This window comes from Ochotona curzoniae, unplaced genomic scaffold (assembly GCF_017591425.1).
Source record: "Ochotona curzoniae isolate NIBS_2020 unplaced genomic scaffold, NIBS_Ocur_1.0 contig_430, whole genome shotgun sequence".
Taxonomy (NCBI): Eukaryota; Metazoa; Chordata; class Mammalia; order Lagomorpha; family Ochotonidae; genus Ochotona; species Ochotona curzoniae.
The window spans coordinates 11,952,430-11,972,474 of record NW_024466219.1 but is presented as its reverse complement, the minus strand read 5'-3'; the positions used below and the strand labels follow the sequence as shown (position 1 = coordinate 11,972,474).

At 56.8% G+C, this 20,045-nt stretch overlaps 2 protein-coding genes across 2 annotated transcripts in view; both read left to right on the top strand.

Moving 5' to 3' along the window:
• CACNA1S (calcium voltage-gated channel subunit alpha1 S) overlaps positions 1-3,394 on the top strand; it is a 53,561-nt gene extending 50,167 nt beyond the window's left edge. The window contains exons 39-44 of the mRNA XM_040985211.1: positions 35-163; positions 837-1,087; positions 1,819-1,904; positions 2,554-2,645; positions 2,895-3,038; positions 3,143-3,394. Of these exons, the coding sequence (XP_040841145.1) occupies positions 35-163; positions 837-1,087; positions 1,819-1,904; positions 2,554-2,645; positions 2,895-3,038; positions 3,143-3,394 (954 nt within the window). The remainder of the gene's footprint in view (positions 1-34; positions 164-836; positions 1,088-1,818; positions 1,905-2,553; positions 2,646-2,894; positions 3,039-3,142) is intronic.
• An 11,325-nt stretch (positions 3,395-14,719) lies between these two features.
• The window catches only part of KIF21B (kinesin family member 21B), a 44,314-nt gene continuing 38,988 nt past the window's right edge, over positions 14,720-20,045 (top strand). Inside the window, exon 1 of the mRNA XM_040985425.1 lies at positions 14,720-14,853. Coding sequence (XP_040841359.1) covers positions 14,813-14,853 — 41 coding nt within the window. The 5' untranslated portion in view covers positions 14,720-14,812. The remainder of the gene's footprint in view (positions 14,854-20,045) is intronic.

The following is a 20,045-nucleotide window of genomic DNA, read 5'->3' as shown; positions in this document are numbered from 1 at the left end:
GTCATCTCCTCTAGACTTTGCCCCCACCTCGCAGGCCGGGCTGAGGACCATTGAGGAAGAGGCAGCCCCGGAGATCCACCGGACCATCTCAGGGGACCTGACCGCCGAGGAGGAGCTGGAGAGAGCCATGGTGGAGGCTGCCATGGAGGAGGGGATCTTTCGGGTGAGTGAAGTCCAGGGCCACACCTGGCCACCTAGACACAGTGAGTGGTAGAGATTCCTGGAGGAGAGGAGCCTACTCTGCAGAAAGCCTCCCAGCACATCCTGTCCCTGCCTCTCTCACGACTCAGTCCATGACCCAGCAGTCCAACTCCAGGGTCAGACATGGAACACCTCCCACCTCACCCGCACCTCTACCCAAAAGCCCCGGCCACTGTCCATAGGCCTGAGCCCCTCCACCCTCATGGCCCCACCTGCCTCCAGCTGTGTGGTCTCCACTCCCTCTCCCTGTCTAGTGTTTCTTGGAACACTTTGGATGGTTCCCATAAGCCTTTCTAGGTGTGTGAGGAGGTGGGGGCCCAGAGATGATGTGGGATGCCCCATACAGGCTCAGCAGGGAGCCCTGGACCAGCTCTACACATTCCCAGTTGAGGGCTTGCCCCGCCCATCCCTTTCCCATGTCTGTGTGGCCAGACCCCCTGTATGATCCTGTAAGTCTATCACAAGTTTTAGAAAGCAAATCAAGAAGTTTCTGCGTGTTAGGTTTTTCCTCCTCTGATTTCTCTGTACCATCCATCCTCCTCGGGCTTCACTGGACTTGTCCCCAGGAAACAGCCCCCTCCACACCAGTTCTCACTCCCACTTCTCGCCATGGTTCTTCTCCTACTTGCCACTAGAGGACTGGAGGCCTGTTTGGCCAGGTGGACAACTTCCTGGAAAGGACCAACTCCCTGCCCCCCGTCATGGCCAACCAAAGACCCCTCCAGTTTTCTGAGATAGAAATGGAGGAGCTGGAGTCGCCTGTCTTCTTGGAGGACTTCCCTCAAGACCCAAGCACTAACCCTCTGGCTCGTGCTAACGTCAACAATGCCAACTCCAACGTTGCTCATGGCAACAGCAATCATAGCAACAGCCAGACGTTTTCCAGGTAGTGGTATAACTTCTGACCCTGAGTGTAGGGCTACTGGGATAACATTGGGAGGACCTATTTAGGGGGTTTCAAGCTGACTTAGAATGAACATCTCCCAAATTGGCCAGATGTCTTTTGTACACCTTTGTGGCCCTTTGGGTTCCATCTTGCACCAAAGCTGCAGAGACTGTTTTAGCCAACAGGTGGCAGGCTCTCGTCAGTGTTGGCCTTCAGCAGCTCCCAAAACCAGTGCAGTTGTGAGATTCAGAATTGAAAAACGCCATGCTGCTGGGCTGTCCCCATCTCAAGTTCAAGTCAGACTGGGGACAAGAGCCTCCTGCAGTCACAGCTGCAGCCGAGTAGCTGGCTCAGAGGCAGAACTGGTTGTGGACGGGAGGCTGACTGGTGAGAGAGCTGGAAAGGCTATGTTCCAGGCCTCAGGGATGGGCAGCACTGGGAAAAGCCAAGCAAACAGCTCCCCAACCCGCAGCCAGATCTCCCCAAGGTCAGAGGAACCCCCCTTGAAAGGCACGGTGGCTACGGGTTGCCATGGTGTCAGGTGCCGCAGAGGGATGGGCAGATGTTAAGGGCTGTGCTAGGGCTGAGGTGGTGAGTGATAGTACATCCTGGGTCACCGCATTCTGATGGCTGCAGACCCCAGAGGAAAGGTGTGTTTGTGGCCCCAGAGAGTGGGATCAACAGGAAATCGGCCACCTGCTCTGCCTTACCCAGCCTCCCTTTCATTTCAGCATGCACTACGAAAGAGAGTTCCCAGCGGAGATGGAGACACCTGTGATGGGACGAGGAGCCTGTGGCCACCCTCTCAGGGCCCTGGGTCAGTCCTTCCCCAGTACTTGAGCAGCTGGGACTGCCTCCAGAGAGCCTTGCTCTGTCCTTGGGCTCTGGAATCCCTGCTGGAAAGGGAACAGCTGGGCCCCCAGGTTGCGAGAGCCGCCAGGGCACACTGTTCATGCAGGCAGAGGAAAAGGGACCAGTTCTGAATAGGAGTGAAGAGCAGCATAGCATGTTTATACCATGAGGGCCTCCAGAGGCCTGCTGGAAAACTCATCACCAACCCCCACATTGGTCCAGCAGGGGAGTCCCCTTCTCCTGGCACCCCAGAAGGGCAGCCTCTGCCTCACTGACAGTGTGGCCCTGGAAGGTCCCACACTGTCATGTGACAGGGGAAGCCCTAGGAATACTGGGAGCAGTACAGGTGTATCCCCACCTTCCCGACACGCACACAACTTCCACATGCACACACTCATGAGCTGGAGGACAACTTGGTTTCTGCCAGCCTATAAGGATGCAAGGCAAGGTGGGAGGATGTGGGCAATTCCACCTGGGCCAGAGCTGGTTGGGCCCATGACATGTCCACTGTTTAACACCTGACACCCTGAATGTAGCTGGTCAACCAAATGATGCTGTGTGGATTGGGGGACAGTATCACAGCCCCCCTTGTCCTGGCCCCATCTTGTCCACAGGAGCCCGCAGCAAGCCCTGTTCAGAAAAACCGAAGGCACAGCTGGCCCAGATGGTAATGCCCACTGACCAAACCCCTCCTGCCTCTTGCCAGGTAAGAGGGCAGCAGCCTGGGAAGGGAGCTCCACACAGAGACCGCACCAGGCCTGGCTGCAGGTGGAGTTGGGGCTGGGGAGGGGCCTGCCAGCCGCTTGCCCGTCAACCCTACAATGTTCTGCATTTCAGTGGGTGCTCCTTTACTGTGGGTGTTGGTTGGGGCTCCCTCAGATGAGCCGGAATTTTTGCCATACATATGAGCTCCAGCATCCCTGTTGGGGTCTTTGCTTTTGTGTATTTGGAGCAGCAACCCAGCATGGATGCTCCAGAGCAAGGGCAGAGGAAGAACTCCTGGGCAGGGTCTCTGCAGGAGGAAGTGCCCCAGAGCAGGTGCTCCAATGGGAGCACCCCTCAGCACCCAGGTCCTGCCATAACCATGCTGATCCGAGAGGTGAGGCTGGGTGGGAGCAGAGGGTGGTCTTGAGGGTCAGCCCCAGAGCAGCCTGGCCTGGAGACTGTAACCCCACCCCACCCAGCCTCCCCTCCTCCCTATAGGCTCTGCTTCGAGGAGGCCTGGACACCTTGGCAGCTGATGCTGGCTTCGTCATGGCCACAGGCCAGGCCTTGGCAGATGCCTGTCACATGGAACACGAGGAAGTGGAGGTGGCAGCTGTGGAGCTACTGAGAGAACGGGAGGCTATACAGGGCACAGCCAGCACCCTGGGAAGCTGGGACCACAGCTCCTCCCTGCCTGGCCTTGACCAGATGCAGGGCTCCCAGGAGCCCCTTGTTCCTCCCAAGCTGTGACAGATGTGTAGCATCAACATAGGCTAGAGCTGGTGCAACCAGGAAGCAGGGTACTGTGCAAGAGAACTTCTTCTGCTGAGCTGTGGTGGTCAGAACTGGCTTCGGACATCCAGGTCCCTCCCTTTGCCAGCAAGAAAGGCCTGGGTAATGGGAGCAGATCACTCTGCCAGCAGTACATTAAAGTGTTTAGGTCCGTGGCCCTGGCACTTGGCCTCTGGTTGCTGCTACTGTGAGCCCCTCTGCTTTTCCTTGTCCCCTTTCCCAGCAGGTGTCACCTGCCCATGGGCCATGTGCGGTCTTACTGTGTGTGAAGCACAGAGGGACACCTTGTAGACACCCATCACCAGGCGCACCAGGGGGCTGAGTGACCCTGCTCGGACCCGACCACACCCCAGTCACACCCTGACCAGCATTTTCAGAAGCCGGGGCTGTAAGTCACTGGCCAGAGTCCACCACACATGCCCTGGGAGCCTCCAGCTGGCCCATATGTATGGGCTTTGGGTTTCAAAAAGCTGCAGCCTCCACAACTCCTCTCATCCTTGCCATGCTCCCATGTGTACTTGCAGAGCCTCCTAGGGGCCGGCTGCACACATGACAAGTGCCCTTACTGCCACACCCCAACTGTGGGAGGCCAGCCTAGGATCTGTGTTCATGATGTGGAAATGAAAATCCAGAAGCTGGGGATGCAGGAGGTGCTAAGTCCCTGCAGGGTCCCCGGGTGCCTATCCCCACTTCACCGAGTGTTCTCTCTCGCTCCCTCCATGGCCGCTATTGTGTGCCGAGCGCATGCCAAGTAGGTGGCAATGGCTGTGGTAACCAGGCTGGCCTCTGGGGTGGCCTCCTGGCAAAACTTGGTGGCTTTGTGGCTTATGGGTGCTGCCTGAGGCTGCCAATTGCCCAGTACAGGGAACTCCACTCTGAGTGTTCCTTCCCTGAGCTGGGCCCTGGGCTCTGGTCCCCCAGGAGCAGCTGTTCCTGCTGCCCCCTGCCCTCCATTGCCAATGCATGGAGTCCTCCCTCAGAAAGGAAGTACCAGTAGGGCCTCCCTCAGGGCATCCCCAACACCGATGCTCCTGCCAGCCTCTGCCCTCCATCTTCCCTTCTGACTCAGTGGAAGCCAGGTTTTTCCTTCCCTAGTTGCACAAGTTCTACTGCAGTCAGTATTCCCATCCCTGCCCTGGCTCCTTCTGTCTGCATGTAGCAAGTTCTTGCTGCTTCCATTTTGGTAGCATAACCCTGCCACTCTCTGGTCTATCTCTCCATCCATCCATCTCCATCATCTATGCATCTAAAATATGCCTATAATCCACTTACCCACCATCTATCACCTGTTAAACATCCATGTATCATCTACCTCCATTGGCCCATCACCTATCTGCCCTTCCCTTAGTACTCTGTTATCTATCTATTTTTAAGATTGATTCCTTTTTATTTGAAAGGTAGATTTTACAGAAAGGAGAAACACAGAGAGATCTTCCATCCACCAGTTTGCTCCCCAAATGACCACAACAGCTAGAGCTGAGCCAATCTGAGGCCAGGAGCCAGGATCCTGCTGTGGGCCTCCCCCATGGATGCAGGGGCCCTAGGATTTGGGCCATCCTCCACTGCTTTCCCAGGCCACAAGTAGAGAGCTGAATGGGAAGTAGATGGGATGCTGGCACCAAAGGTGGAGGCTTAGTCTACTATGCTACCAGTCCCATATCTGCATATTTACTTACATCTCTGTGATCTATATTGCCATCCATCTATGATCTATCCTCTGCTTCTGTTTATTAGTACCAAATTTCTTACCTGGTTGTCTCCACTTATGTTTCTGCTTCCTACTTATCTCCAGCCTACTTTGTGCTCCATGCTTTTATGAAATCCTGCTCTTTTCCCTTAAGATTTTTTTTTTTTAATTTGAAAGGCACAATTACAGAGAGAGAAGGAGAGATAGAGAGACTTTCATGTACCAGTTCGCTCCCCAACTAGCTGCAATGGCTAGAGTTGAGCCTATCCCAAGCCAGGAGCATCTTCCAGATCTCCCACGGACTGCAGGGATCTGAGCACTAGGCCCTCCTCTGCTGCTTTCCCTGGTGTATTAGCAGGGAGTTGGATCAGAAGCAGAACAGCCAGGACTTAAACTGGTGCCCATCTGGAATGCCGGCACCACAGGCAGAGGCTTAGCCTGATACACCATGGCACTGGCCCCTCTTGCTGCCTTTAACTCCTATCTTACTTGACTTGTAAGCAGCACTAAGTACAACTCCTACCCTGCCCCTGCTGAAATGTTCCCCAAATCCCAGACCCACAAGGGCTCTCCTGCTCATAGCTCCTTGTGCATCCTCCCTGGGCCTGTTTGTCTCTCATGTGGGTTCTGTCTGTTTGAGCCTTTCTTCCCTTGCAATAACTGCCCTGGATCGTCTCAGCCTCTCCCAGCTCTAATTGCATTTATGTGCTGGTAACTCTCCAGTTTGGATCTCTACTCCAAATCTTTCCTGCATTCCCAAACTCTGCAATCTTTGTCCCACCTGCCTCCAGTTCACTTGCCTGTGTGGAACAACTGTTTCTCTGGGTTGGTGTCAGGGAGGGCCACTGTTCATCAAACCATAGTGCTAGGGCCCAGCACAGTAGCCTAGTGGCTAAGTCCTTGCCTTGCAAGTACTAGAATCCCATATAGGACCCGGTTCTAATCCCAGCTGCCCCACTTCCCATGCAGCTCCCTGCTTGTGGTCTAGGAAAGCAATTGAAGACGGCCCAAAGCCTTGGGATCCTGAACCCACATGGAAGACCTGGAAGAGGTTTCGGGTTCCTGGCTTAGGATTGGCTCAGCTTCGGCCGTTGTGGCCACTTGGGAGTGAACCAGTAGACAGAAAATCTTCCTCTGTCTCTGCTCCTCTATGTATATCTGACTTTCCAATTTAAAAAAAAAAATCTAAAAAAAAAAAACAAAACATAGTGCTGGCTCAACCTATCCTCTTGCCCTTACATGTCCCATAGAGTCCGAAACCTTCCTCACAGCTGCCTCTTCCTCGTGTCATCTCACAGTCGCTCAACCTGTCCTGCTACAACAGCCTGTGAGCTGAAAGTCCGGCCTGGAGAAACCTACTGTGTTATTTCCTGGCTTAAAGCCATTAGCATGCGTGTAGCAGGAGTCGGGGTGTTTGGTGTGGTGGTTGAGATGCTGCTTGGGTTGTCCGTATTCTATGCCTAAGTGCCTGGCTTTGTTCCCTACTCCTCTGCTTCCAGTCCAGCCTCCTGCTCACGCGCACCCGGGCAGCAGCAGGCGACAGCCTAAATACCTGATTCCCTGTGACCCAGATAGAGTTCTGGACTCCTGGTTTTAGTCTGGCCCAACCCTGACTATTGCAGGCAGTTGAAGAGAGAGAGAGAGAGAGAGAGAGAGCTTTCAAATCAAATGAATCTAAACAAATAAAAATGAAAAAGAAACCTTATTTATAGGCACCTGAAGCCCCCCAAGCATCAGATAAAAACCATGGCCTCTGCTCACACGCTTCCCACAGATCCGCCCCAGGTCCTGGCTGGTTCCAGGCAGAGTGTCCCATGGCCAGGGCTGAGCTGGACTGTGTAGCTCAGTCTGCAGACTCTGGGCTTCTGCCTGCTCACCCCACACTGCCCACAACCCAGCCTGGACTCTGCACTCCAAATCCCGCCCTCCTTCCTAACCCTGGTACAGCAGGGGTATGACCACACTGTCCCTGCGTGCCATGCAGGCAGAAGCTGTGACCAGGGCCTGAGCACTGCTCAGCCCCTTTGGAGGCTCAGAAGCTGATCATTGGCTTTGAAGGTTTACGTACTGGAAAGGCAGAGTTACAAGAAGACACAGACTGATCTTCCATCCGCTGGTACATTCCCCAAGTGGCTGCAACAGCCAGGGCTGAACCAGGCTGAAGCCAGGAACCTGGGACTCCATCTGGGTCTTGCTCCTGGGTACAGGGGCCCAGGCACTTGAGCCATCCTCTGATACTTTCTCAGGCACAATAGCAGATTGGATCAGAAGCGGAGCAGCCAGGACTCTGACCAATGCTCCTACTGGTGCTGGCCTTGCAGGCAGTGGGTGGACCCACACATTCAGGAAAGAGCTGAAAGTGCAGGCTTGGCGCCAGGTGTCACCAAGCTCTGCAGCCTCTGTCCCCGTGACCGTCATCTGGCAGCAAGAGGCCACGGCACGTCTCCATCCCATGACAGTCCCCTGCAGCCACCTCGACTGTCACCACTCAACAGACCCATCTCTGGGGAAATGGGATAATGTGAGATAATATGGGTGACAGTGCTTCCACCTCTGTGAGGTCCGAAGAGGGATATCTTTATTCATAACAGGGACCTGGGCATCTCATATTAATACATTTCATGTATAAAATCTCAGCCACAGTGAAGACCCCTGCAGACTCCCTGACCCTTGGATGCAGCCAGCTGTTACAGATGTTTGGGAAATGAGCCAGTGGATAGGTAGTCACTGCTTCTCTCTCTCTCCAGCTCAAATAAATTTTATTCTTTAATTTTAAAAATTATTTATTTTTATTGGAAAGTCAGATTGATAGAGAGGAGAAGAGACGAAGATCTTCCATCCATTAATTCACTCCCCATGTGGGCTGCAATTGGCTGTGCTGATGTGAAACCAGGAACCAGGAGCTTCTTCCAGGGCTTCCCATACAGGTGCAGGGTTCCAAGGGCCATCCTTGACTGCTTTCCCAGGCCACAAGCAGGGACCTGGAAGGAAAGTGGAGTAGCCAAGATATGAACCGGTGCCCGTATGGGACCCAGGCGCATGCAAGGAGAGGACTTTAGCCACGAGGCTACTGCACCAGACCCTTCAAATAAACATTAAACAAATAAAATGAGCAAAAAGGTGGCTAGCAAGAAAACCAAAACCTGGGGAAGGAAAGACCTACACACACCTATCATAGCTGAGTCGGCAGGAGGCAACACAGAGACCCCAGGTTGGCCTCATGCGTGCGTGGACAAGCCATGGCAAAAGGTGGAAGAGCCCAGGACCTGCAGCTGACCCTGTGTCTAGCAGTTCTTGTAAAACTCCCCTGCAGAAAACACCAGCTCAGGTCCTTCAAGCAGCTTCACCCCAAGCACTGCCTATAAAATATTATTCCTGCTAACCCCATTTCAGGATGAGAAAACTGAAGTTCCCAAAGGCTATGTGAATCATTCCCAGTGACTTGACCGTGAACTGGTGGATCCAGGTCCCTTTCTCAACAGCTCACTCCTGTACTGTTGCATGGCTCATCTCACAATCTCCCTGGCCCCCAGCCCCACCTCATCCTCTCCTAGGAGCCAGAGCTGCTTTCCACACCCAACCCAGCCACAGTCAATCCGCAGGCTGTCTGCATGCAGACCCAACTCCTTCAGGCTTCCAGGGCAGCACCCTGTGCTCCCTGCACTCCCAAGCCCTGATGATGTTCGTGGTGTTTGTTACATCTTATCACCATCAGAGCTGTTGGTCTTTTCCCCAATATTCTAGAAATTTCTCAAGGGCAGGGGCTGGGTCTTTATCTTCTGTACATCCTTAGCTAAGAAAACAAGAATAACAAGAGAAAGGAAGGAAGAGAGAGAAGGAGGCAAGAGGGACAAGCAGATGAATGTGAGATTAAACCAAGTTGGCTGCCAAGCAACGTGGGCAAGACTGAATCATCAGAGACGGCCTATATTCTCTACTTTCTGGTCTTCAAAAGGGGGAGACTCCGAGAGATCGCCAGTCTTGCTGGTTCACTCCCCAAAGTTCACAGCAGCTGGGGCTGGGGCTGGGGCTGGAGCAGGCTGAAGCCAAGGGCCTGAAGCTCCACGTGACCCTCCATGTGAGTGGCAAGGACTCAAAACACCCAAGCCATCCGGATGCACGAGGACAGGAAGTTGAAATCAAGAGCAGAGAGAAGACTTGAACCAGATCCTCTGACACAGGAGGCTGGTGTCCTACGTGGGTCAAGTGCCTGCCTTCCACGTGGCATATTGAACGTGGGTTTCTCACCATCCAGCATCATTCCAGTACTATTGCTGCCCCTCTGGTAGTCCCTATTTCCAGCCTTTTTTGAGGGAGAATAGCTCCCAGCCAGGTAGCATCCTTCGAAGGGTAGTCCTTGGGCAGTGTGAAGACTGACTTGGCAGCAGGGGGCTCCTGTCCCTGTGGTCCAGGCACCTCAGAGGTTGGCTCTGTTTCTAGGAACACCCCCTCTTTTCCAGAAACCTGAGCCTGGTCCTCTTGTGTTAGGAGCATGATCCTCCCTCCACAAGACTGGGTCCCCATTACCTCCTCTTTCCCCTTCACCATCCGGAGGGACCCCCAGCAATCCAGCACTGGTGTTGGGACAGGGAAAGGATGATGAACCTCTGCATGGGTCAGGACCCAGACTCAGCCCCAGCCAGCACAGGAGAAAAGCTAAGTTATTTTCCTGCTTCTGCATCCTTGTTCCCAATCCTTGGGCAAAGGATCCTCTTCCGTTTGCCAGTACAGGGTCCAGGAAACATAGATAAACTTTCTCAGAACGGTTTTTTCCTGCCAAGTTCTCTGGGAGATGCTACACATAATACCCACGGGGCTAGGGAAAGGACCACCGTGGTAGGCAGGGCCATCTCACCTTGAGGATTCTGCAGCCTGCCTGTTCCTCCCCACAACCTCTCACCCTACAGTTAAACTGTTAAATGCTGGGGACACGCTAAGTAGCACAGTGGGCCGGTATCCTATGTCAGAGCATTGGTTCTGGTTCCAGTCCTGACTGCTCCACTTCCAATCCAGCCCTTCTAATGTGATGGAGAAAGCAAGATAGCTCAAGGAACTTGGGCCACGAGCAGGGAGCTAGACTGGAACAGAGCAGCTGAGACTAGAACCAGCACCCCGATGCCAGTGCCTGGATCACAAGCACCAGCTTAATTCCCTGAGCCACAGCACCGCCCCCTGATCTGCTTCCTACACCACAGACTCGTTTGCATTTCCCAGAATATTTCTGTCAGTAGAAGCATATAGCATGTGCTCTTCGGGACATGGCTTCTCGGAACACAATGAAGTCTGAGTCTCATCCAGGTTGCTCCATGTGCCCATGGCCCACGGCTTTTTCCATGCAGTGACACACCACAGTCTCCACAGCCAGGATGGTAGGCATGTGAGCTGCTCCCAGTTGGACCTGTGCAGGCAGCTGTGCTCATCTATGTACGAATCTGTGAGCAGGTGGCCTTCTGGAATGCTCTGCCATTCTCCTTCCTGACATCCCCTTCAATGGCGTGCGGCACGGGGTGAAGCCTGCAGGAGACCTGCTGGACCCTTGTGCAACTCTGGCTGTCGAGGTTTGCTTTGGAGGATGACAGAAGAGGATTGCTCCTCCCTGCCAGAGTCACTGTGAGCATTGCATCACCGCAGGGATCCCAGGAACAAGCCCACCATTCAGGGGTAGAAGCTGTTACTATTTCACAGGCACCTCTCAGGAGACGGACACACTCCACAGCCGGCTTCTGGCACCTCCAAGCAGGGCCCAACGTTGCACCACAGGTTAAGCCACCACTTGTGGTAACTGCTTTCCATATCAGAAAACCAGTTCGAACCCCAATTCTTCTGTTCCAGCTTCCTGTTAGTGCTCCTAGGAAGGCAACAGAAGATGGCCCAAGTACTTGGGTCCCTGCCATCCGTGTATAAGATCTGGATACAGTTCTAGGCTCCTGGTTTCCACCTGTCCCAGCCCCAGTATTATAGCCATTTGCAGAGGGAACCAGCAAAACCAAAGATTCTCTCTCTGTCTCTGACACACTTACTTCCAAATAAGAATAAATGAAAAAATACATTAAAAAAAAAAAACACTTCAGTTGATCCACACCCCTTGGAGGGCTCCATTTCTTCCATTTCTTGTATTATTTATTTATACTGGAAAGGCAGATTCATAGAGAGAAGGAGAGACAAAGAAGCATTTTGTATCTACTGGTTCACTCCTCAAATTGCCACACAGCTGGAGAAAAGCTGAACCAATGCCAGGAGCCAGGAGACTTCACCAGGTCTCCCTCGTGGGTGCAGGGTCCCAAGGCTTTGGGCCGTTCTCAGCTGCTTTCCCAGGCCACAAGCAGTGAGCTGGATGGGAAGTGGAGCAACTAGGACAAGAATTGGCACCCACATGGGATCTTGGTGCTTGCAAGGGGAAGATTAGCTAGTTGAGCCATCACACTGGGTCCTGCACTAGATAATCTTGTGACAACTTTCCAAGCGTAGAATTTGGTGCCATTGAGAAGAGGGCCCTGCTGCTCTATGTGAAAGCAGGGCAAAGCTGAAGGGAGGAAAGGAACCCACGCATGAGGTTATACGGAGTGTTTATTAAACCCTTGTTAGCATTGGAAACCCAAAAAAGAGTTTTGATTTTTTCCCAAGGCTGCTGCTGAGTTGTTTGCCATCGCAGTAGTCCTCGCCTCCCTTGCTATTTATAACAGGCCCTGATTTCCTCTGCGGCTCCGTCTGCCTCCTCTTCTAACAGGGGAAGTCAGGCTGAGCCGGTGCCTCAGCTTGGACCTCCCCGGCCTGCGTCCCACTTGACTGCGGGGTTCCCGAGCTCCTACTGGCAGCAGAGCTGCCTTCTCAGTGGGCAATGAAGGGTGTGGCGAGACCATCTGACCACAAATTGGGCTGATGGCCGTTCCCTGTACAGAATCAGGCATGGCAATTGGGGAGGGGGGTTAGGACTGCAGGCCAGATAGCCCTCTCCTGGCCCTGGGCTGTTCAGGTTCCTGTAGCTTTTGCACAGATCAATGCCCAGTGTTACCAGCCGAACGGGGCCCAGCTCTCTGGAGTCATTTGCATGTCCTGGGTCTCTCCTAGGTGTTGTGGTCTGCTCCTGTTAGCACAGCTATGGAAGGCCACAACATGCCTGTGAGAACTGAGCCAGATGGTTTTTCTGAGTCGCGGCTGGAGTATTTTAACTCCAGTAGCGTGGGAGCGCCCTGCCTGGGAGGGGGCCCTCCCCCAAGGGCTCCATCTGCCCAGACGCCCACAGCTCCCGTCAGGAGGAAAGACGGCAGGACCCAAGATGCCTGGGAAGGAGGAGCATCCATGCAGGGCAGTCCAGGGCTTCCAATTCCAGTGCCATATGGGGCCTCAGGGCCAACTCACAGAAATGTGTATGTGTGCACGTGCTTTTGACAGGTAGCCAGGTGGAGGGCCAAAAGACGTGTATCAAAGCAGCTGAATCCGAAGAAGCTTGTGGTTGCTAAGCAGAGAAGGAAAAGAGCAGCCAGCAGGAGGCGGGGTAGAAGTGGGAGTGCCTGTAGGAGTGGGAACAAACTGGAGGCCGAAGCAGGGCCTGTGTGGAAGCTGGACAGAGCCTGCATCCCTCCATGCTGCTGCTTAAGCCTCTTGCCCAACCAGGGTTGGGGGAGGGCCCCCTCCCAGGCAGGGTGCCCATCTGGCCTCTGCCCAGTTCCGTCCTCCATGCTGGACAGCAGAGCCGGGGTCAGGTCCAGGCCCCTAGCTGTGGCCCAGGCAGGTGATGCTGAGGGGCTGCAGAAGGCCTGGGTGGCCTGGAGTCGCTAGCCCATGCTCCTTTCTGCTTCCCCTGGCTTGACATCCTGTGGCCTGGGGAGACACAGGGGAGGTGGGGGCGGGGGTGGGTTGTGGTGGCATTTCCCAGCAGCGGACCCGTGAGTCAAACTGCACGGAGGAAACCAGGGCTGCCCACGGACAAGTCCAGAAGACTCCAAGAGCGCAAGATGCAGCTCTGCAGCATCATCCAGAACCACGTCTGGAGTTTGCCGTGCCTGGAAGAGAAGCTGGGGCCAAGCCCAGTGCCCAGTCACACTTGCAAAACCGGAAGACAATGATGGCACTGAACTCACCCGGTGAGGAGGATGAGTAAGAAGGTGCACACAGAGGACTCCCTGGTGTGGGCGGCTCACACGAGCAGGGGGTCACAAGACCTGACCCAGCTCGCCCAGCGCCTCCCACTCTGTGACACTCCCACTCCCTTCCCGTGTTCCCAGGAAGAGGTTCCTTCAGGTCACAAGGCTGGGGAATGTGCCTGTGAGAATGCTGGAAGGCTGTGTTGGTTTGACCTTGAGATTTGCCCTTGAGATCATCTTTGCTGTCTGGGCTACTGGCTAGGACAGTTATCTTGGGGTGCAGCTGGGGGTCGAGGAGGATGGCGGTAGTAGATGCGGCCGCTCACCCTGCTGACCTGCGCATCTTGCAGCTCTGCAGCGGGTTGCATCATGTGAGGCTGATGCAAGAAGCCTGCAGGCGATTCCCTGTGCTCCCCTCCCCCGAGATGTCCTTCTGCATCTGGAGCTGCAGCTGGTCCTTCTCTTGGGTCCTTTCCAGGGGAGGGAGCCAGGCAGCTGGCAAAAGGAACCCCTGTGAATGGCCCCTATGTTGGGAGTTGAGGGATAGGGAGGTGGGAGTCTGGCTGGGCGTGGGGGTAGAGGGGCCTGGGAGGGAACTGTCTCCTCCACTGACTGCCCCTTCCTTTCATCCACTCCTGCCGGCAGCTCCTCCTTCCTTCCCCGCCCACCTACCCAGGTGCCCGGAGCTCAGTGCCCGCTTTGTTCCTGCCTGTCCCGGGGCGGCACAGGCCTCCCACACTGACCTTCTGCCCCCTACGGTCACAAGGGGCAGATGTGAGCAAGCCCGCGGCGGGACGAGGGGGGACGGGTCATGTGTGGGTCATTAAGGTCACAGCAGCCGGACCGGGCGGGGAGCCTGGCCAGGATGCCGCGCGTGGGGGTCGGGGCTTTCTAGGGATTCCGTGGCGAGAATCCCCGTGCATAAAGGTCAGAGGGTTTACCAGCATAAAGGCAGAAGGGAAACTTTCCGAGCGTTCAGCCGCAAAAGGCTCATCACTGTGGGGTGCCTGGGAGGGCAGTGCCCCAGGGCTCCGACCCGAGCTCAGCCACTGCCTCGCCGCGTGACCTTCAGTAGTTCCCCAATTCGCGTCCCAGTTCCCTCCTCTGTAAGCCCAGGATCCTACCGCGGCTGAAGAGCTGCGGCTCCACAGTCTCAGGCCGCGGCGTGGTGACAACCCGGCCCGCAGCCACCCCGCAGCAACTCCCCGCTCCCGCCCCGCCCCCCAGCCGCCCCGTGGCCGCGAGCCAAGAGGGCCCTTTAAAGGCGCAAGTCCCGCCCCCCGCAGCTCGTGCGGGCCCCGGATTGGCGGCGGCGGCGGCAGCCCCGCCCCCCGGGTTCGCGCGGCGGCGGGAGGCGCGGCCCGGCCGAGCTGCGCGCGCGGGAGCCGCGGCGTGAGGAGCGCGGGGCGCGCTGCCGGCTGTCAGCGAGCGGCCGCCGCCGCCCATGGCGCGAGGGGGCGCGCGGGCCCCGGCGCGGGGCGCCCGGCGCGGCTGAGCCCCCCGCCGCCGCGAGCATGTCGCCGGCCGCAGCCGCCGGCCGCCGTCGCCTCGGGCCTCGGCCCCCCGACCCCCGCCCCTGACCGCGCCGGAGCAGCGCCGAGGACCATGGCCGGCCAGGGGGACTGCTGCGTCAAGGTGGCCGTCAGGTGGGCGAGGGGGGCGCGCCGAGGGGGCTCGGGCTTTGTCTCGCGGGGGCGCGCCGCGGCCGGGCTGGAAGGGGGCTTTGTTTGCCTTGATGATTTCGGGGGCCCTCCAGGGAAGCCCTCGATGATCAGAAAATCGAACAAACAAGGAAATCCGGTATTTCACACCCAGCCCTGGCCCGGGCCGGGCGGTCCGTGTGTTTCCGCTTTGCGTCCCACGAGGCCGCCGGCTCATCACGGTTCCCTGAGGGGGCAAACTGCACCACCCCCTGGCTCGGACCCGTGCCGGGCCTGTTCTGCACCCCGAGGGCCGCGCGGGCGAGGGCAGCCCCTGGCCCAGGGGTCGGCTTTGCACACCGAGGTCGGTCCAGGGGCCGCGATCTTCTTTTCCTGTTGGAGCCCTTTCCGTGGGGGTCTCAGTTCCAGGGCTTGGAAGGTGTCCTCCACCCCACCCCGGGCTCCATTCTAGGGCAGCCCAGGGACTGCCCTGCGCTGCAAAGGATGTCCTGGCCGTGCTAGGCTGGGTGGAGTGGGTGGATTCTGCGGGGAGGGGCGCCCAGGGGTGCAGGGGTGTTCTTTGTGCTGGGTGCTGATGCTGGGCAGCGCACTACTGCTGCTGCCTGCTTTTGTTTGGGGTTTTCTCCTTGGGAGGGGTGTGTCCGCGGGAGTGTGCCAGCCTGGGCTGGCCGGTGAGGCAGAGATGTGAAGAGGACCCCCCCCCCCCACCTCTGTGGAATGAAGGACCTAGATCCCCTGCGACAGAGGTGACCCAGATTCCAGTGGTCCGGTGAAGCTGCTTCTAGATAGAGTCACACACGGCCATCGATGGCAAGGCTTCTTGCCCCAGGCAGGGCAGATGCCGCTGGCTGCCTGGCCAGCCCCTGTGCAGTCCAGGGAGTGGAGCTGATCGCAGGACACAGGATGAGGAAGCATCAGGACCTTTCCATCCCAGGCTGTGGTAACTGGGGGTGCCCCTCTTGGGACACACTGTCCCGGCCCTACCCAGCCTGGGAGACAAAGAGTAGCTTGCAGGTGCCTGGTGGGCGGGCGGGCTGGGGCGGGGCTGGGCTGACATTGCCGCAGGAGCGGTGGAGGTCGAAGGAGAAAGGGAAGCAGGGAGGGAGGTGTGGTGATGGGGTGGGAGTGAGAAATGTAAATACAGCATCTGCGGCAGATCAGGAGAGTCAGCGAGTGCCATAAAAGGTAGCTGAAGCTCCAGCCCCCAGCCCGTGAGACCGAGCTGAGAAGGAAGGGGGCTTTGGGGCACTCTCGGCAGAGGGGCCTTCCTTGAGGCTCCATCTTGCAGGAGAAGGACAAACAAAAGGCCTCCACCTCTGCTTAGGGTCCCTAGCCACACCGGGGCCTGGGAAGGTGTGAGGGTTGTCTGGGATTGGCACCCAGGGTCCTGGAGTCAAGAGAATCTGGTGGTGTTCCCATTGCTGCCCACAGGGGCACTGTCTAGAGAAGGGGCTATGATGGGCAGTGAGGAGGTCATCCCTGCTTTTACCTCTGACTGGTCTTGGAGCTGCTAATATAGACAGAAGGGACTCCACACCTCAGAGACTGAAGAAAAGGAGGGCCCCGCCCACGCATCTCTACGCTGGGCAGCCCCGGCACACGCCAGACCTCAATGGGCAGCAGGCCGTGGAAGGCAGACAATACCTGGACAGAGCCCAGTTTCTAACAGAGCCGAGATGGGACTGGACTAGACTTGGGGTTGGGAGGGGGAGCAGATGGTGTCAGGGATGGATGCTTCTGGATTCCCTACTAACTCCCCACCCAGCTCCCAGGGATCCCTTGAGCAGGGGGCCAGGGATCTGGAAGTGCCTGGAAGATGCACCTCACACCCCACCAGGCTCTTCGCCTCCTGCTGGGACCTAGGGAAGTCCCTTCTTGCAGTGCTCTTTGAATTCTCAGCAGAGTAACCTGCTGTGAGCGATGGGGTACAGCTCCAGGGACAGGGAGGCCAGAAGGGAGACAGGCTGTGTGTGTGTGTGTGTGTGTGTGTGTGTGTGTGTGTGTGTGTGTGTGTGTGTAAACCCCAGGCTGCTAGATTAGGTGACAAGTGCCAGGCCCAGAGCACTGGGCCCTATCTCCGTCTGGACGAGGATCAAAGCTGGCTGTGTTATAGAGTGCTCCGGGAGGGCCTGGGGTCCAGGAAAGCTGAAGGAGGAACCTTCCAGGGCCTGGAGCTTTAGAACATGGGCCGGGCAGGCCCTGAGCATGGTTGAAACCTGTCCACCTCTGTACCCCAGCTTTTCTGGCTTTGTACCTGGAGATTCCAGGCCAAGCTTCTGGGGCCTGCCCTGGGATCTCTTTATCCATTAATCCGCTGACACTGTAAGGACTCAGCTGCCTCGGCTGTACCTGGGGGTGGGGTACAGTGAGACTAGGAGAGCTGCAAGGCTAAACTGCAGAACTGGAGGCTTGGAAAATGGGGGGAAGGGGACATGGCGGTTAAGAAACACAAGTTGGCAACGTTGAAATTGGGGAAGGAAGCCAAGTCACATGTGGTGCATTTATTTAACCCCCTTTCAAGCCCCTTGCTCTGAACCCCCACCAGGAGGGCAGCCTTCAATGTTACCTAACCCCTCCCCCCTTATCGCTGCCGGGTTCCCTAAGCTTCCTTCCTGTAGTGTGCTGGGGTGGGGAGGGGCCTTGGCCAGCCCCAAGTCCATCCGTCTCCATGCTGGTTGAGCAGGGGTGGGGAGGGGCTGGAGGGCAGCTCCAGCTGGCGTTAGATGGCACACCTGCGGGTGCCCATCTGGACTACAGATGCAGAAATTTTTCTGAGTCCCAGACTGCCCTGCAGTCTTGGTCTTCCACGGTCTGAGAGGGTGAAGCAGAAGATGGAAGAAGCTGGGTGGGGCAGTCCAGCAGGATGCCTTGGCAGGCAGGGCTCAGGCCACCTGGGTCTAGGAAACTGAGGCTTAGGCAGGGTTGTGTGGAGCCCCAAAACTGAGATGGTGGCCTCCAGCTGCAGAAATAAGGTTTATGTCATCCTAAGGAAGTGTAGTAACCACAGGCCCCGGAAACCGTCCCCTCCACACCCAGCCAGCTGCTCGGATTGGATCTCAGTTTTGAGAACCGCCGAGCTGAGCAGGGTGACGTGGGGCCCAGCAAGCAGTGAAGGTGACATACGCCCGGCACCCTGACTCTTACAGTCCTGGGAGCAAAAGGGCAGAGCTGGGGCCAAGGCAGTGCATCTACTGCTGGCCTGTTTGTTCTTCTAGGTTTCAGATTTACCCACTGGAGAATGGGAACCCCTGGTTTGCTCTTTTGGGAAGAGTGGTGGCTTAGGTAAAGGAGGCGACATACCGTTTAATGCAGCAGACTGAAGCAGCTTCGTTTCTATGCAGCTCAGCAGGCTCCTTGTGCTTTAAGCTGTAGCACACTGTTCCCCGTACACAGAAATGTGCTTTGCTTTTTTGTTTAGGCAGGACACACACTGTCATAGGACAGAGACATACCTAGGCAGTGGCTAAGCACCCTGATTTGTTGAGCCCTTATGCTGTGCCAGGCTCTTTGCCTATGACATGGCACCGTGCCTGCCACTGACTGAGGTGAGTCCCGTCATCATACAGGTGAGCACACAGGGCCAGCATGTACAGGAGTCTGTCCTGGAGCCCGGGGCATTCTCCTTTACAAGCCCCTGCTCCTCACTTGGCTCTGTGCTCCCCCCGGCTCTGCAGCCCACATGCCCTGTCCTCAGAGCCCTCAGTCTCAAATGCCTTGACACACACAGTGGGTAAGGTGGACAGGAAGGGCCCTGGTGCCGTGCAGATGTGTGACAAGGGGTGGAGCTGCCCTGGTTCTGCTGTGAGGTCTCCTAGCATGCCTGGGACAGCCTGTCAGCAAATCCAGGCTGTTTCTTTTGTGCTTGGGGAGCTTCTCCCCGTCCCAGCTCCCTGCAGCTGTCCCTAACATCTGTCTTTCTCCCTAGGCTCCCCTGCCTCTGTCTAAGGCAGGAAGTTCTGGGACTATCACATCTCCTCCTGCCATCCCTGTCCTCCCCTTGCTACACACACACACACACACACACGCACCCCAATCCCATGTCACAGCCCCAGCTGTGCTGGGTCTCCTAGACAGAGGGAGTCAGTGTTTTCTGTGAACAGCTGGAGGAGCTGGAAGGGGAGCCCAGGCTTCCACCCACCCACCCACTAGCACCTAGGTCCTCCCCTGCATCCCTGCAGTGAGGGAGAGTGGCTGTGAGGCCCCAGGGCAGGTGACAGCAGGGTCCTCTTCCCTGGGTGGTTCCAGCTCCAGCTGGCTCCCCAGGGTGTGGACAGGAGGGTGTGCTGTGCTCCTGGTCCCCAGGGTGTCCCTCTCCCTCAGCATGCCAGAGCAGCAGCCAACTACAACACAACTGGAAACTGCCTATGTTTTCCCTAGGCTGGGCTGGTCCCACCTGAGGCGGGAGTGCCGAGTGGCCTGCACGCAGCTGGCAGTGGGGGTGGACCCAGGGCCAGCGTGGCAAGCAGGCAGCCAGCTGCTCTTTGCTCTGCATTCCTCAGCAGGGAAGCAGTCCCCAAGGGCCAGTCCCCACCGAGCTGTTCCCCACCAGATGCAGATGCCGTCACAGCTCTGGGCTGTGGGCTCTAAGCATCTCCAGTCTCCTGGGAGGTTATGGGAAACTCCTGCCAGATGCCCTGAGATGGGGGTAGGACAGAATGCAGCCGAGCTCAAGCACTGCCCAGAGCTGGCCTGAGCTCGCTGCTTTCAGCCCCTGAGATGCCTTGGGTGAGACTTGCTCAGGTGGCCCTGCCCCTTAAGGTGGAGATGACCGGCTCTGGTCAGCCCCTTTTCCCAGCTGCTCCTCCACATCCTGTCCCCAGTTCCTGCCTTCTCACCTCACCACCACCCACCCAACCCCTCATGTGTGGCTTGAGGCTTTCTGAGGCTGAACTCCCGATGCCTTGGCCATCCTCATGGTGCCCCCTGCCCTGCTGCCTCCCCACCCCCACTTGCTCCTCCCCATCCCAGACATTACTCAAGTCCTCAGCCAGGACTGAGAACTGAAAACGTCAAAGACACTTGCTTTGAGAAGGCAGTGGGGTCAGGATCCTGAGGTACCTGCTAGCTTCCTATCCATTTTCTTGGGGTATCACACCCCTTTGCCATGCTCTCAGGAATACTGGAGGGCAGGACGCCAGGCAGAAAGGGTTCCTAGGGGTTAATGACCCCCCTCACCA